Source organism: Megalops cyprinoides, chromosome 22 (assembly GCF_013368585.1).
Source record: "Megalops cyprinoides isolate fMegCyp1 chromosome 22, fMegCyp1.pri, whole genome shotgun sequence".
Classification (NCBI taxonomy): domain Eukaryota; kingdom Metazoa; phylum Chordata; class Actinopteri; order Elopiformes; family Megalopidae; genus Megalops; species Megalops cyprinoides.
Window position 1 is genome coordinate 13,444,220 of NC_050604.1, and position 17,883 is coordinate 13,462,102.

The following is a 17,883-nucleotide window of genomic DNA, read 5'->3' on the forward strand; positions in this document are numbered from 1 at the left end:
GCACATTGCTTCCACAGTGAGTTGTATCGTTAGATGTTCTTGTATCCCCTGAATGGGATGAAGAAAAAACAACAGATGGGGAAAAAAACCCCCCTGCACTGGGTTAACGTGAAAATATTGTGTTGGTGGAGAGCTATGTAGGCCTGTCCAGCCTGGTCTCTTGAAGTGAGGTCTAACCTGAGGTCTCTCTTTTTTGACCCCAGGGGCTCCCTCAGGGAAGAAGGTGGTGATATTCGTGGACGACCTCAACATGCCCAAACTGGACAGCTACGGCTCCCAGCCTCCCATCGAGCTCCTGCGCCAGTTCCAGGACTTCGGTGGCTTCTACGACAGGGAGAAATTCTACTGGAAGGCAATTCAGGTAGACTTCTTACCGTGCTCCAGGGCCCTCTGAAGAGCCTTCTGTTTCCCAATGCTGGGAATTTCCAAAAGACCTATTTAGATTCGGATCGCTGTGTGGAAAGGAATTGTAGATTATGTAACACTCAGTAATAAATTTCTTTAATGAACATTTTCATATTCAGAATGCTAACGCAAATACGCAGCGTGCAAAACTTTTAAGGTATTGCCAGTATCTACCCAATCATATTTTCATGATTTACTTTCATCCTTTGAAGTGGAATCCTACTGATTCATGCGTCTCCAGCTGCAGGGTTAGCTCAGTAATGATTTTCCTGTCAGACACTCTGTTAACGTTGTCTGAAGAAGAAGAAAAAGAGCTAAATAACATATCCAATACAACTAATACATTCTAGATGCATTTAAATATGTATAAGATCTTTATGATATACAAATGATATTTTCAAAGGTAAGCATGCAAGTCATTTTTAGCACATTTTATAGATTATAGATTACAATATAAAAACACATCATGAAAGGCAGGTATGTGGATCATTATTTAAGCAATCCTTTTTGACATTGAATACAGCAGTACAATTTCAAAATGAATGCCAGAAGTGAGTGTAGGGTATAAGTATATCTCTCACATCTGATGCATTTGGAATGAGGGGATCTTGGAGGTGCTGAGAACTGTGCGTGGAGGGATTGGATTGTATGGTGGCGGGGCGAAAAATGTGAGGAAGATCACAGAGTTCTTTGAAGCCACAAGGAGAGGTATTCCGAGGCGTGTTCCATTGTGAAGTAATGGAAAAAATGATGAATAATTCAGAGCTTATTAAAAGCTTCCTGTCAGAAGTGGTTATTTATTATTATTACATCTACATCGCTGCCCTCATAGTGCATAGGGCTGAGAACAAAGCAGGTGTCTGTGGTGAAACGCAGACTTAATGAGACAAGACAAGCTTAAAGGGCACCTAATTTTGTGCTCCAAAACATCATCAGTAGTTTATCTTACAATTAACTTTGAACATGCACGTCTAATTTGAGCCTGAAGTGGATTTTAGGCTTTATGGAAGAATTAAGGAAATATTTCAAAGTAAACCCTGGAGAAAGTATTTGGTTGGACCTCCTGAGTACACCACAAGTCAGTGGCCTATACAAGACTGATTTATAAATGTTTGGTGCATGCAAAGGAACTCTTTGCCTTGGTTTTTTTTTAATCTCATTGGACAACTCTAGATGCCTTTTAAATGCCTGTGTATTTAATATCAGGTTGGATCTCATCGTGAACTGGTAGCGTGTCTTGAAAGAATACATTAAAAAGCATCAAAGAGCTAAAATATTGTAATAACAGATACCAGCATTTACTCCACGCTAAAAGGACTAGATGTTTAATTTAATTGGGCTTTTTGTACCAATGAATGCACAACATGAAATTAATGGATGGAATTGCTGAAGCAAGTAAATGAATGTGAGAAATGTGTTCCCGCCTGACATCTCATTCCAGTACCCTTGTTCTTCCCACACCCATCTCCCTGCGCCGTCACCCCCGCTCCCTTTGTCTCTGCAGGACATGACGATCGCGGCGGCCTGCGCCCCACCGGGCGGCGGTCGCAACCCGGTAACGCCCCGCTTCCTCCGCCACTTCAGCATGCTGTGCCTGCCCACGCCCTCCGAGCACAGCCTCAAGCAGATCTTCAAGGTCAGCCTCCGAGGCCCCGCCCGCATCCCTCGCCTAATCCGCACACAGGAGCTCAGCGACCCTCACTGAGTCCACGGCGCATCAAAGTCGTGCCCAGATTAGCAGTTAAGGGTTGCTTCAGAAACAAAGGCCCCTTCGGAAGATACATCACGCTTCCGCATGTAGAAGATGGTGTGGCAAATCATTTGTAGACTAGCAGCAAGGAAAGGCACATTTGGCTTGTAAGGGGGGCAGAAAAATGAGCAGAATCATGGGAGCATCAATCATTTTCTTTAAAAATGACCTTTCACTGCTGTCATTTATTGCTAGTTCAATGATAAAATGATTATTACATCTGTAACGCAATACAGTTTCTGAGCAATAAACTGTGTGCCTGTAAGGTGACTCACCTGAATATAAATGAGCTTCCTGTAGCTTCAGCTGTTACCCGGCAAGTTAGCTTCTCAGTGGGGCTGTTGCGCGGCTATAAAGATGTGCGCTTGCGGTTTTATTGCCATCACTAATCGGTTCGCTGTCGGAAATGTGATCGGTCATTTTTGGCATCCTTGAAGTAGAACAAACCTAAGAATGATCCTTTATTTTCATACCCATATTGAAACAGGATACACAAAAATAGCTTTGAATTTGTAGGCTTTTAACAGCAGTAGAACCAGGATATAAACCAAGTTTGACACAGACGGCCCAGAGGAGTTGATAGATTGAAGCCTGCTCCTACTTGTGGTTGTATTCAGAGCCAGTGTGACACTAGCAAATAAAGCCTGCTTGCCCTTATGGCATGTCATGCTTTGCTGAGGCTATTGAGTGAACTGCGTCTGTTTTCATGCTGTAACACAAGGGCCCATTACTTGGTCAGTTCACCTCCCATCGGTCCTCAGACCAACTGAGTAGGCCTGTCACGTCTGTGCTCACTGTATGGTATAGCTTCATTCAACTGTGCCCTCTCCTGTCCACACTCCCAGGCTATCCTGAGTGGGTTTCTGGCCGACTTCCCCGCGGCAGTGAAGCAGACGGCAGACAGCATCGTGGAGGCGGCGGTGGAGATCTACCAGCGTATGAGCGTGGATCTTCTGCCCACCCCGGCCAAGTCCCACTATGTCTTCAACCTCCGAGATCTCTCCAAGTGTGTGCAGGGTGAGAATCTCTGCACATCAAGGGCCGCCTGACACCAGAGTGGGTGTTATCTGTCGTCCCACATAAACGCAGGCTGCTATGGTTCTCGAAGACCTCTGAAAATATCTGAATCTTAGCTTTTTCTTTCATAGCTAGGACTTTGTCAATTGTTCAGGTGCTATGTCTTGCAATATCAGTGTGTTGATATTGATAACCAGCAGGGTGGGATGCTGCCTTCTACATTAAGCCACTCTAAAGTCATCGTTGTCTGGTATTTACTCCTACGGGCATCCACAAGTGCGTCTGTGCATAAAATATTTTAAGGAATGCATCTCAAAAGTAGTGTTCACCTGCAACTCCGTAAGTAGCACGTTTCTCTGAATTTGTTTATTGCAGCAATAACATATAACTTAAAATCTTACTTTTATTCTAGCCACATCACTGAAAAAACATGGAAAATATGACTCTCATCTGAATGGTAGCTCAGGCATGTAAAATAAATAAAATGTGAGCACTATGTAACAGCAGAGAAAAACCCAAGATGGTGATCATTTATGCTGTCATGCAATCTGACAGCCAGGAAGCACGCCCCCCAACACACACACACACACACACACACACACAGACACACACACACACACACATACCCGCACACACTTTACACAATCAGTGCATTGCATAAGGCCCCCCACCCGGGAGCTGTTGTCAGATGCTCGCTCGGGTGAGGGCGCGTAAGGTCGACACGGGGGCGGCAGCCGGCCCCGCAGGCCAAACGCTCCCCTGCTGTGCGCGTACGGGCCTCCTGCCCGCTGACTTCTGGCTGTCCTGCCCCGACCCGCTGCAGGGATGCTGCAGTGCGACCCGGGCACGGTGCGGGACCAGAACCAGATCTTCCGGCTCTTCTGCCATGAGTGCCAGAGGGTCTTCCACGACCGACTCATCAACAACGAGGACAAGACCTACTTCAACACCATGGTCTCCGAGATGGCCAGTAAGAGTCTCCTCTGTGCTGCCAATTCATCTTCAACAGTATGGTTTCATATCAGCAAGACTACTTCAGGAAGTCTCCACATCACCCATAAACTAACTAATAAGTAATGCCCTCTGGTGTCCCAGAGGCTGTTAATCATTGGATATTGATCCATTGTTACACTATTTAGCAGAACATTTTATCTTGTTGTCATACCACAAAGCATGGCTTCTGTCAGAATTTCAGTAGTTATCTACACATGTATGAAGACACGTGTTTCTGTCATTATTTTTATTATATTTTCTAGTGGTGTTTGCCCAAACTGATGACATTTCTCTTTCAGGTAAATATTTTGGATTCAACTTAGAGCCCAGTTACTTTGTGACCAAACCAATCATCTTTGGGGATTTCATCAAGGTACCCAGTTCAGCAGTTGATACAAATAATGTGGCATGCTAGCAAGCTAGATAAATATGTGCTGTCACTTAGATTTAGTGTTAGTATAGCAAGGCAGCAGCTGCACATTAGTCTACTGTTTTCAATGTGTAATAAAGCTGATCTAGTATGTGCTTACAGCATGCAAAGAACTGTAGTTGTTGTTTATCCAGAATATAATTTATGATAACAGCAGAGAGGACATTTAGGAAATGTTACTTTGATTTTTAACCTATGATAGACAAGGATGAAGACATTAGAATCAGCACAAGTGAGTTGTGTGTCATGAAGAGCTGTGATTTGTAATCTGATAAGAACAACTCATGTTCAGCATACCACGCTAGGAAATAAACATACATTTTACGTAATGTTAAGGTATCATTCATTAAATGAATACATTTTGCCTCGTTTTTTTTTTTTTTTTTTGATTGTCAGGTGGGGGCAGACAAGGCTGACCGTATATATGAGGACCTCACGGACATAGAGAAAGTCCGCTCGGTTCTGAAGGATTACTTGGACGATTACAACATGACAAACTCCAAGGAGACCAAGCTGGTTTTCTTCCAAGATGCCATTGAGCATGTCTCAAGGTTACTTTGATTTCTCCTGCTGTGTCAGCTCTTGTACTGTTTTTTTTTTCTTCCCCTTAAGGGCTGATGCAGTGTTTTGCAATGCATCGTGCCATAGTGATGGGTAAAAAATAAAATTACCAGTAATGAATTTAAAGCACAGAGTATGTCTTGGTTGCTACAAAATTGGCATTCCACATGCAGAACTGTTTAGAAATTGAAATCACAGGAGACCTGTGCCGCTTGTGGACCAGCAGAGGATAATTTTGAATATTTGTGCTAAGCAATTCTCCCTGTTCACAGCTTCTGTTAGCTGACATTTGTATTACATACAACACATTTATCGCATCGTGGTGTAAATATTAATCATACGGTAGTTTTGTGTAGGGAACAAATCCCATTTGTGCTGAACTGTTATTATTGGCATATCTCAGTAAATAAGTATTTATAATTGTAAAGTATTTGCAAATGAACTCAGGGAAAATCAAGATGATTTGCAATCACTTAGTATACCCAAACACTCTCCCTGGGTTGTATTGTGTTATGGAAGTATTGTACCTGCCTTTTAAGTCAGCATTTCAGTAACTAAAACATTTACATGATAATGAGCTTACTGCAAAAAGGAACACTTGATTTTTTGTCGGTATCACAGTGGCTAACTCATTGCAGCGGATTGGATGGGCCTGTTTCTCTCCACAGGATCGCTCGCATGATTCGCCAGGAGCGGGGCAACGCCCTGCTGGTGGGCGTGGGGGGCACGGGAAAGCAGTCCCTGACCCGGCTGGCGGCGCACATGTGCGGCTACCGCTGCTTCCAGATCGAGCTGAGCCGCGGCTACAACTACGACAGCTTCCACGAGGACCTGCGCAAGCTCTGCAAGATGGCCGGGGTGGAGGGGAAGGACACCGTGTTCCTCTTCACCGACACACAGGTGCACAGGCACACCTGTATACACACTGCAGCGTGGCATCAGAGCCAGCACTAAACTGCCATGTTTTATACCTCTGTGCATTCTGACCGCATTGCACTTTGTCCATAACTTTGAGGATTGAATTTAAGCATTAAGTGTTTATTTCCTTTATCATGCATGTTCAATATATTTTGTTAAAATCAGCGACAGCCAAGCTAGTATTTTTTATTTAGATGGTATATTTTTTATGTAGATGGTATAAAAATAACATTCCACGTGTAATTTAGGAAATCAAAACAGTGAACAAAGTGCATTATAGGTAAAGTGTGAGCCGTACACTTCTATCTTCATTACAGTTCCCCAACGACTCGTCTACAGGCTAACATTGCATTCCTTCCTTCTCACTCTCCAAAAGTGTATCCATTGTTCTAAGCCAAATCTGAGCCTCATTTTAATGAGCTGTTTTCCCCAGACTTATTCCCTTAATATATTAAGAGGAAAGGTTGTTTGATTGCAAGGTTCTTTTGTTTTCTTGTCTGTAATGTAGTGTGAGTTTCATATAAGTAATTCCATCCTAGGTTATGTATCTGAAAGAATGGCCCAAACGTGGGTCAGTGCCTTTCGATGTTATAACATTTCCTCCATATGAAGGACATCAATGAAGTAAAATAGCAAAGAAGAGAAAGAGAAATTTAAGAGGAAGTACATGTAACTGTATTTGTCAAAATAAGACTAATTGATTACAGACCACAAATTAACAGAAAAATTAACATAAAAGCCTTAGAAAAGAATTGCATAATCTTCTGCCTTGGAGTTGTCATATAACCTATTGGTTGAGCTTTTCTATTATATAGTGCCTGATCTAGGGGCTTTGGAGGAATCTGTGGACTGGCTTTGTTGCCAAAGGAAGTCCATCCCGAATTCAGACCTTCTCGTTCTTACAGTTTGAAACTGTCATATATTGTTTTACTTGAATAAATGAATTACCTTTCATCAGCATGTAAATGATTGTCTTCCATATCCCCTAAGTGGGGACCGTGCTTTTGATGTTACAATGTTGAGGTGGTCTTGGCACAATATTATCTTCATAGAAACAGAGCAGAAAAAATGGTGATAAAGCATTTCGTTTTTAGTTTTAGACTTACATAATGATTTAACAAAGCTGCTACTTATGTAAGCTACCATACCTAATGTTATTAGGATAGCATATATGCATAAACTCAGTGAGTGCATTACACATTACTATATTTAAAAAATGGTATTATGGGGGTTTTATGGTGTATTAGGCAGTGGAACTTACATGTCATAGCTTACTCTGGCCACATTACGGATGGGTATGCAGTGAAGGACTTAATGTTAGGTACCTTGCTCAAGGGTAGAGCAGCAGAATCTAAGCCTCGCTGGTCAGATGGTTCTTCCTGCTGCCCTTAGGTAAATATGTCATAACATTAACTTCCCTCAGTCAAACCCTCCAAATATTTATTTAGGTTGATTTGTCAGATGTGGTAGAAATAGCCTCATGTCAGTCAGTGTCAATTCACCATCTTAAGAAGTGCCATGTGTGCATTTTGAGTGTTGTGACATTTTCAGAATGCCGCTGCACTTGTTGTTTTGACGGTTCTGTCAGATCGTGGTGGAGGAGTTCCTGGAGGACATCAACAACATGCTGAACTCAGGGGAGGTGCCCAACCTGTTCGAGAAGGACGAACTGGAGCAGGTGCTGGCAGCCACCCGTCCCAAAGCCAAGGAGGCCGGCATCTGCGAGAGCAACCGAGACGAGGTGACACTGACATCACTGCTACTGACACAAGTGCTACTTGCTGGGACTTAGCGTGGTCCAGAGACCACTTTTAGCCCCCAAGCTCGATAGGGAAATCCATGTACCATGATGTATCATGAACCACTAATGAACCACGTAACATAATATTTTAAATGTGCTGTTTTTTTCAGTAGCACATCTGTTTTTATTTCTTCCTCTTTAAATTTGTAAGCAGAAAGGCCCCAAGGTCTGTCTCTTTCTTTCTTTCTTTCTCACTCTCTCTCTCTCGCTCCAAGATGTGAGTGATACATCAGTTTGCAGCTGAACCATAATTTGTCATTTTTCGGGTTACGATGTGAATTTGTCTCCCCCTCTGTGAAGGTGTTCCAGTTCTTTATCTCTCGCGTGCGGGAGAAGCTGCACATCGTGCTGTGCATGAGTCCAGTGGGCGATGCCTTCAGGGCCCGCTGCCGAATGTTCCCCTCGCTGGTCAACTGCTGCACCATCGACTGGTTCGTCCAGGTCGGTCTCCAGCCCCACAGCTGCTGCACTGCTCCTGTTTTCACTGTATTAGTCCTAGACCGTATTGTCTGAGAGGCTCAGTGGAGTGCCCATTCACCTCTCAACAGCTGTTCTCACATAGGGACCTGTCCATATAGTTCTGAAGCATAAAGTAAACTTTCCCATGGTTTTGAATGCGTGATTATTATTAATATTATTATCATCATTATCATTATTACTATTATTATTAGTAGTAGTAGTAGAAGAAACAGTAGTACTAGCAATAGTAGTAGTGTAGTAGTAGCGTTACTATACTAATACTAATGAAAGTTTTTCTTTTTTTTTTTTTACCACGAGCAAGATATGTGCAGCATTGTCATTGCTACCTTAATTCCACCAGGAAAATTCATGGGCCACTTGTATTGTTGCCAAGAGCATCCACATTTTTTTTTTTCCTAATTAGACACAAAATATTTTGAAAGTAATGTCTTTCAAAAACTGCCCCCCCCCCCCCAAAAAAAAAAATTCCATCTTCAGAGTAGCTCAGCTTCAAGTGAAGTCAGCAGCAGTCAATGCTGGCAGTAACCCATTCTCCTTTAAATATCATGTAAAATGTAAATCTCATTTGAGTGGGGACCCTGAAGCATGCGTCCTGTGATAGTGTTTCAGCATGATACACACAGTACAGGGGAAAGCTGTCGGGAAGTGAAATATCGAATGAGACGTGTGTCAACAGAGGCTTGGTCTTCCTCAGGGTGTGTACTTTACAGTAAATCACTGTGTGCATTTGTGCTTACTTCAGGGTGCTGATTTGAGGGTGTATTGTCACTGTATGTGTGTCTTGCTAGTAGTTATTTGTCCTGGATGTTTAAAGAGGCAGTTCCACCTTTATCTTCATGCAACATGCTGGGTGTTGAAGGAGATGGTGTATAACAGCATCAGAATGTTAATGCAAACACCATACCCCCATAGCATAGCATACCTTATTACATTACATTATTGCTATTTAGCAGACACTCTTACGCAGAGCGACTTACATAGGTTACAGTTTTTTACGTTACCCATTGATACAGCTGGATCTTTACTGAGGCAATTCTGGGTTAAGTACCTTGCCCAAGGATACATCATCAGTGTCCCAGCAAGGAATTGAACTGGCAACCTTTCAGTTACAAGTCCTGCTCCTTACGACTATGCTACACTGCCACGCCAACCTTACATTGCACGGAAACAAATAACAGATTATACTTTACGTTTGCATACTTATTCTTGGATACTATATTGGTACTATATTTGCAACATGAAAGTAACATTATCATGTACTACATAGCTTATACATACAGTTCTAGGGTGTTATTAAACTTGGAATCTGTTTATCTCCACCTCTAATTAGAGGCCTCAGGCTCACCAATTATTTCATGCACGGTGGCTCTGCATACAAATGCTTCTCTCCTTCACTGCGGTGTTGATTTATTCATCTAATGAGAAGCTTGCTGTGTGTAATCTCTTCCAGCTGTTAGGAGGAAGGCTCTGCTATGAATCTAAATTACGGATGGGTGTCAGGATCCCCGGGTGGGACCCCCCACCCCAGTGGGGAGCAGGGATCAGGATGGGTGGCAGTGGCCCTGGCAGCTAACCCCGGCGCTCCTTTATCACAGAGCAGCTGCTGTTTATCGTTTGCCTGTGTCCCCCTGCCTTGTATTGCCTATGTGACCCTTGACTTCCAAGGAGAAGTGCTAGCAGGATTGCGTTTGCCAAAAACTTTGTTGTTCCCATTTGAAGTAGACCAGGGAGCATGTATCCACATTCAGATTAATTCAGCTTTCTTACGAGTAGTTGAAATATGTTTCAAATCACTTTTCTAAAGAAAAGGTATGCTGGTTCAATTTGAACGTAGTCCTTGGTGTATATATCTGAGTAGGAATTTATTTACACTTTTTATGGTCCTCATAATACCATAGACTCCTCCAGACAGTGGTAAATGGGAGGTGAAGTACAGACTCTATGATCCATGGACTTCACTTCCCATAAGCCGCTCTGCAAATGAATTAGTGTTGCTAAGTCTCCTGACTCCACACTCTCGACCCGCAGTGGCCCCGGGAGGCCCTGCACTCCGTCTCCCAGACCTTCTTCCAGAATATCGAGCTGGGCAGCGACGAGATGAAGGAGCGATTCTCGGAGATGTGTGTGGAGATCCACGTCAGCGTGACGGAGCTGGCCGAGAGGTTCTACTCGGAGCTGCGGCGCCGCTACTACACCACGCCCACTTCCTACCTGGAGCTCATCAACCTGTACCTCGGCATGCTGGAGGAGAAGAGGCAACAGCTGGTTGCGGTGAGCGAGCGTCTTCTCCCTGTCTGTGTCCCACTTGGCAATCGTGATAAGAAAAATGCAATCCTTTGCTGTCTATATAAAAGTGATTGCAGGTACTCTATTTTCTTTGCCACATGCTGTGAATGATTTCTCTTAGGAATACTGCTCTCACCATCACAAACCGTTTGCATCCATTTATTTGGCAGATACCATTTCTAGAGCAACTCGCAGAGCAAATGCTATTTGTCTAGCTCTGTTAGCTTTTGTTAGTCAATGTGCATGCCCAGTACACATGAACCAGCTTTTTCAGTAAACATGGTAATTTGTGGTGTATGTGTTTGTGTGTTTGTGTGTGTGTGTGTGTCTGTGTGCGTGTCTATGTGTATTTTCCAGGCTCGAGACCGTGTGAAGAACGGGCTGATGAAGCTGTTAGAGACCAACGAGCTGGTGGACAAGATGAAGGTGGAGCTGTCAGCCCTGGAGCCCGTGCTCAAACAGAAGTCCATCGATGTCAATGCGTTGATGGGGAAATTAACTGTGGACCAGGAAAGGGCAGACAAGGTCTGTGTTTTGTGAATATATATGCGTGTGTTTACATGTGTGTTTCTGCATTTGTGTGGGCAGGCCGGGTCGAAGTGAATCTGACCCCGCACACTCGCACACACCCACCAGGTCCGCAGTGTGGTTAAAGATGACGAGGCTATAGCCAAGGTGAAGGCAGAGGAAACTCAGGCCATTGCAGACGATGCCCAGCGGGATCTGGACGAGGCGCTGCCGGCCCTGGAAAGCGCTAACACGGCCCTGAATGCCCTGGATAAGGCCGACATCTCTGAGATTCGTGTGTTCACCAAACCGCCTGACCTGGTCATGACCGTCATGGAGGCCGTGTGCATCCTGCTCAACAGCAAGTGAGTCTGACCGCATGCAGACAGGAGACATGGTGTATGATGTATGGTTAAAGCACAGTGCTGTAGACCTTAAGGTTGAAGGCTCGAACCACAAGTTGAAAGCCATTGCTGCCCCACTAGATGTTTCCCTGAGCTCCAGTGAAAAATTAGCTGTATAGATGGGTTACAAATGTCTAAAAGAAAAGCACCTGATGATGCTCTGACTCTCCTTGTGTCTCCTGTCAGAACAGTGTCAGATTCAGGATGTTTACATCCAACAGGGTGAAGTTTACCGGTGCATTTCTTTATTTTGTATTTTCTGAAAGCAGACTGTAATTGAATAGTAATAAATACGGTAGAAAGGCTGTGGTAGAAGTCTGCATTTGGATGATGCAGTTGGATCAAGGATGCCAAAAGAGCAACTATAAGCTTTTGTAATTGAGATAGACTGTGAAGGAAAAAGCAGCTATCAATTTATTGACTTGAGAAAATGTAAAATAAAGTAATACCCTCTGGTGTGTGGTGAATTTGTGGGAAAGCATATAAATCCTGAATAATTTGCGGTAGAGGTTTTTTTGCCTTTTTTTTTAAGTTGCCTCAGGAACTACCAGCGCCAACCCAAAATACAAAAAAAATGAATATAAACTTCAGGCCCTTGCTGGTAGACTAATGCTCCTGGTTTTGTTTGCCTGAATGTCATGTTGAGGCTGACAAATGAATCTTGACATCACTGAAGATCATACAAAGTGCTCATACCTTGTGACTACTAATGTCTTCTGCTAGCGGTAATGGAGTCACAGCACACCTGTTTGTGTCAAGGTTGTAGTCAGCAAACAGGGACAGTGAGGTGCTGCCAGTCTGTTGGTACTGACTGATGACAGGACAGTAATAGGGTGTGTGTCACTGCCAGAGGATATCAGAAACTATTTTCTATTTGTATTAGAACATACAGCCCAATCAATCAGGCCTATATACAACCTAAGTTTGTTTGCAATGCCATTTCTGCTCTCATAAACAGAGGACAGCCTCTGATGGGTTTACCCTCCACAATACCAGCCTTTATTCATTTCATTACATTACACTATTGTGATTTAGCAGATGTTCTTAAATGGGTTAGTTTCCATGTGTTATCCATTTATACAGCTGGATATTTACTGAGGCAATTGTGGGTTAAGTACCACACCCAAGGGTACAGCAGCAGTGCTCCGGTGGGGAGTCAAACCATCAACCTTTTGGTTGCAAGGCTGTGCTACAGCCTTGCAACTCAAAGCCTTGTGCTACGCTGCTGCCCGGCCTAGTGTAAGATCCTAAAGGATCTCACTCTCCTCGCACACAGGCCTGACTGGTCCAGTGCCAAGCAGGTGCTGAGCGACTCCAACTTCCTGAAGCGCCTGATGGACTACGACAAGGACAACATCCGGCCGCACGTGCTGCAGAAGCTGCAGCGCTACATCAACAACCCGGACTTTGTGCCGGAGAAGGTGGAGAAGGTGTCCAAGGCCTGCCGCTCCATGTGCATGTGGGTGCGCGCCATGGACCTCTACTCCAGGGTCCTCAAGGAGGTCGGGCCTAAGAGGGAGAAGCTGGCCGCTGCACAGGTGAATGCGACAACCACATCTTTTCAATGGCTGTTGGGTGATAACTCCCATAGACAAGCAATGGAAGTACTGCTGCATGTACTACCCTCCTTAGTTTCCCCTCTTGCTCCCTCCTGGACAGGCTGAACTGGACGTGACGATGTCCACCCTGAGAGAGAAACAGAAGAAGCTCAAAGAGGTGGAGGACCAGATCAAAGTTCTGCAGGACCAGTTCGACAGCAGCGTGGCCGAGAAGGAAGCTTTGGGTATGGCCTTAAACCACACACACTTACTGTACCAGTGGAAAGTTTGGACACACCTGATTAAGATAATGGGAAACATACATTCAAAGACATTTTGATCTAAAGACTCATGCTTAAATGCTTTCAATTTGTTTCTTAGACAAATAGAAATAGTGAAGTTAAAGCCTATGCATGAATTTCTTTTCAGATTTTTAAAAAATATTTCTTGGCTGCTTTGAAGAATCTAAAATATAAAAGTTTTGATTTTTAACACTTTTTTGGTTGCTGCATAATTCCATTTGTATTGTGTCATAGTTTTGATGTCTCTACTACTATTCTAAAATGTGAAAAATAATAAAAATGAAGAAAAACCCTTTTATGAGTAGGTTTGTCCAAACTTTTGACTGGTACTGTATATTCACACACATATACCTACGTATAGCCTCCCTGCTGGGTTGAATAAGCGCAATCCCACCCCTGGGTGTGTCTCTTTGGGCAGCAAAGACCATGGCCCTGACGGAGGCTCGTCTGGGCAGGGCGGGGAAGCTGACGGCATCGCTGGGGGACGAGCAGGTGCGCTGGCAGGAGAGCATCGCCTACTTTGAACTGGAGATCAACAACGTCATCGGGAACGTGTTCATCGCCGCCGCCTGCGTGGCCTACTATGGAGCGTTCACCTCTCACTATCGCCAGCTGGTAAGTGTGGTATTATCAAGTCTCATGGTGTGAATCAGTGTCTTTAAACCAGTTTTATGAGTCTGATTGGAACATAAGGTCTGGGGCTAGGCAGAGAACATGCATCTCACCACTAACAGCTACTGCACCTGTGTGTCTAGGAATACAAGAAGGATTTATATAACTGTCTCATTTGAGCTCATCCCACTAGAATTGAATCTATTTGACTGTTTTTTTTTTTTGGATTGTATCTATTTTGTGAATCCACGTGCATACAGTCAGCAGAGCTTGTCTCCTGTCTGTTTATCTTTGGAAGGGCATTTTGTGTTCTCCTATAGAGTTCAGGAGCACAGGCACACATTTCGTTCATGGTGTTTCACTCTGGTAAACCGGCCTGATCCAGTCAGAGTGACACCTGTGCCGTGCACAAGCATGCCCACTGGCTGATGGGGGATGACAGAGGCGAACCGTCTGGCTGCACCCTGTGGCCCCAGCTGCACTCCCAGACGTGTGATTAGGGGAAGCGATGAGGCCCGCCTCTCCCAAAATTGCTCAGCCGCCACAATCAGTGTGCTACCAGCTCCGTCGCAAAAACAGACGGGATGTCAAGCCGCACACCCCTGCACTGGCCTGATACACTGGACAAACAACACCTGCGGTAACCTCTGACAGTGGACCAGCAGTGTCTGCCCCCCCCCCCCCCCCCCCCCTTCTTCGGGGGAGTGCCATGTGGTCCTCATGCATCAGCCACTGAACTGAGGATGCTGCCGTTTCCCTAAACAACCCCAATTTCGCCCTTCAATCAGTCATTTTAGCTTGACTGCTTGGCATTTCATTTGTATGAGTGTTTAATAGAAGGATGAATTTTCTTTTTTTTTTTTTTTTTTTCCCATTTTCTCCCCAATTTGGAATGGCCAGTTCCCCGAAATTTGGAATGTCCAATTTGTCATCGTAGATGTTCGGTCCCATTGCACAACCCCCACTGTCAATCCGGGAGAGCGTGGACAAGCACGTGCCCTCCTCCGAGACACGTGATGTCAGCCGCTGCTTCTTTTGGCACTGCGGTCCACAAGCTGAGCTAGCACAGAGATGAGTCGGAGGAAGACATTTCATATGCAGCTTTGGCACATGGACCACAGGCGCCCGATCGACCAGCAGGGGTCGCTGTTGCTAATGGGACCGAAGCCCCTGCCAATGTACCTACCCCTATCCCCGGTGGAACAAAGCCAATGTGTTCCACCTGTGAGCTCCCGGTCACTGTCGGCTAGTGACACGGTCGGGTTTGAACCCGGGCCGCGCTCAGTCTATACTCAGGAGAAGTGCTTTTACCGACTGAGCCACTCGGGAGCCCCGAAGGATGAATTTTCAGTCATTATGTTCCTCTGCTCCAGGCTGTTATGTCTGTCGTTTGTTTTACTCCTACGTGAACTCCAGTCATTTTCTGTTGAGATACGTAGTATTTAAAATGTATATGTGAAATGTTTGTGTGTGCATGCGTGCTTGTGTGTGTGTGTGTGTGTGTGTATTTTAATTATTCCTTTTCCATATAGTCTTTGTTGATTCACCCCTCCATGTCTCCCTCCTAGCTGATAGACCAGTGGACGTCTCGGTGCCAGGACCTGGGCATCCCCATCAGCGACGGCTTCAGCCTCGTCAACATCCTGGGCGACCCCTACGAGATCCGCCAGTGGAACGCCGAGGGGTTGCCCCGGGACACCGTATCCACGGAGAACGGCATCCTGGTGACGCGCGGCCGACGCTGGCCGCTCATGATCGACCCTCAGGATCAGGTTGGCGCTTCTGCTCCTTGTCGAATGTCACATTTAGGTCGTGGAGCTTGATTATGCTAATATTCAGCGTGTAGAGATCTTCATGAGAATTCCCAGAAGGCTATAAACCAAGCTGTGCTACCAGGCTGTGCTGCCTTTGACAACATTCATAGGCTTGGTTTATAGCAATGTGCCCACACAATACCCAAGTGATTCATTGCAAAAAACAAACATCTTTTAAACATAAGATGGCTGGTTGGTGCATTCAGCTATGTAGTTATTGCTCACTAAAGCATCACAGTTTTTATAAATCAAAGGGATAAAATTGCCAATATTGCTGGAGAATCAAAGAGTCTTTGGTATTGGCATATAAACAACAATGGATTACAACATTACTTTAAGGTTCAATAAAATATTTACCACATTGTCAGCAAGAAAGCCTGTCGAGCGGTGTGTTTATGCATCTGCCGGTTTCTAAAGTGATCGCTGCTTTACTTTGATAGGAGATCCTGTGATGTCTGGATGAAGTGTATTTGGCTCAGTATCATGAGAAAGTGGATGTGGAAGCAACTCTGTTTTTCTTTTTCTTCTCAAATAGGCCTGGTTTATAACCTCTCATTCACATCTGCTGTCCTTCTTTATTTATGATCAAATCTGGTGCTGAAGTCTCATTTGGAATGGCTAGAGGTCTCTGGAACAGGCGATAGGGTAATTTACAAGCATTAGCCTGTTGCCTGGGGGACAACACCTGTTGTGGTGCAGGTCCCAAAACGGAGAATGACTTTATAACCTGAAGTATCTCCTGGGAGAAATGGATGGTTCCCTTGCCTGTTTATTCTTTAAAGATGCACTTGAACTTCATGCTTTTCATGCATAATTCTTAACCCTCTCATGGATTTTCCTGAATATACACACATTGATTCAGTATATAGTCATATAACAACTGAATACAGTCCCACAGGAAACTTGATATTCACCCTAGCACCTCAAGAGAGGGGGCGGTTTATTGGAGTGTGGTGCCTTCATTCTTACAGAGCAGTGAAGCAAATCACGCAAAATTGATGAACAAAATAACGATCATGTATTATTCATGCATTGCGCTAATTAGATATGGGAAAATAGGCATGATAAGTAAACACTTTCTAGGGCATAGTTGCAGTAAGGGAATAATCACAGCATAAATCTCAAGACCTGTGGTTTGTAATCGTTAACAGGGGAAATACATTCATTGGATATACATTCTGCGCTCCAACACCCACCCACCCCTGTGTCCAATGTGTCTGTGTCTGGCACGTCGAGGCCGCCTGCAGTACATTGTGCAGTTATCTTTGTGTGGCAGAGACTCTTGTGAACCTTGGATAAGGGGAGCTGGGTATGGATTTGTGGAGAGTTCTGGTATTGGTTCTTTATTGCTGATACTTCAGTATTACTGATAGATAATACCGTAATGCACCCCAGGATGTGCTTAGGTTAAATGATAATATGACATTTACTAGAATACTAAAATAACAAAGTAATAAATTGTATAAACCAGCCTAGGAAATATTAGAATTTCATCCGTCTTATTGGTTGCTCCTGATATTTCAAATGCCGCCATTAGATGTTTTTAGAGACAGAATGCAGATTGTTGGAATTTTGGATAATGGAAGACATAATACACTGAACAACTGAAACCCATTATGAAAAGAATTTGAAGGAACAGGTGACCGTTGTGTCTTGTCACAGTCTATTAGTGAGACAGATGCTCTCTGGAAAAACACTGCTCTCACTATATTTTCATGTTAATGTTCTGATGCCGGCTGTGGTTTCTATTTTTCTCATAGATTTTAGGTTTGTTTAGTTCAGGTTCAGTTGAGGTTTTAACCCTTGTTTCTTCTCCCTTTGCCTTTTCCTCCTCTTTTCTTTTGAGGGATACCCCTGGGAGCCAGATTTCTAGGGGTATTCAGACAGTGTCGCTTAAGCATGGAAATGTTACACCTAAATGTAAGGAATAACTCGTGTTTACAGCGTACATCAACTGCTGCTGCTTTCAGTTTCCTCTCACGATTCACCAGAATATTCCCTGTAGCAGAGATATTAAACAACCTTACTCTGCTGATACCTCCTAGGCCCGTGTCCTTTGAAGGTG

General features: G+C 44.2%; 1 protein-coding gene across 1 annotated transcript in view; it reads left to right on the plus strand.

Moving 5' to 3' along the window:
- The window catches only part of dnah6 (dynein, axonemal, heavy chain 6), a 67,675-nt gene that overhangs the window by 25,682 nt on the left and 24,110 nt on the right, over window positions 1-17,883 (plus strand). The window contains 16 exon segments of the mRNA XM_036516407.1: window positions 204-361; window positions 1,910-2,041; window positions 3,001-3,172; window positions 3,996-4,142; window positions 4,465-4,538; window positions 4,992-5,146; window positions 5,825-6,056; window positions 7,663-7,815; window positions 8,176-8,316; window positions 10,384-10,626; window positions 10,999-11,166; window positions 11,278-11,513; window positions 12,829-13,090; window positions 13,212-13,335; window positions 13,811-14,007; window positions 15,573-15,776. Of these exon segments, the coding sequence (XP_036372300.1) occupies window positions 204-361; window positions 1,910-2,041; window positions 3,001-3,172; window positions 3,996-4,142; window positions 4,465-4,538; window positions 4,992-5,146; window positions 5,825-6,056; window positions 7,663-7,815; window positions 8,176-8,316; window positions 10,384-10,626; window positions 10,999-11,166; window positions 11,278-11,513; window positions 12,829-13,090; window positions 13,212-13,335; window positions 13,811-14,007; window positions 15,573-15,776 (2,798 nt within the window).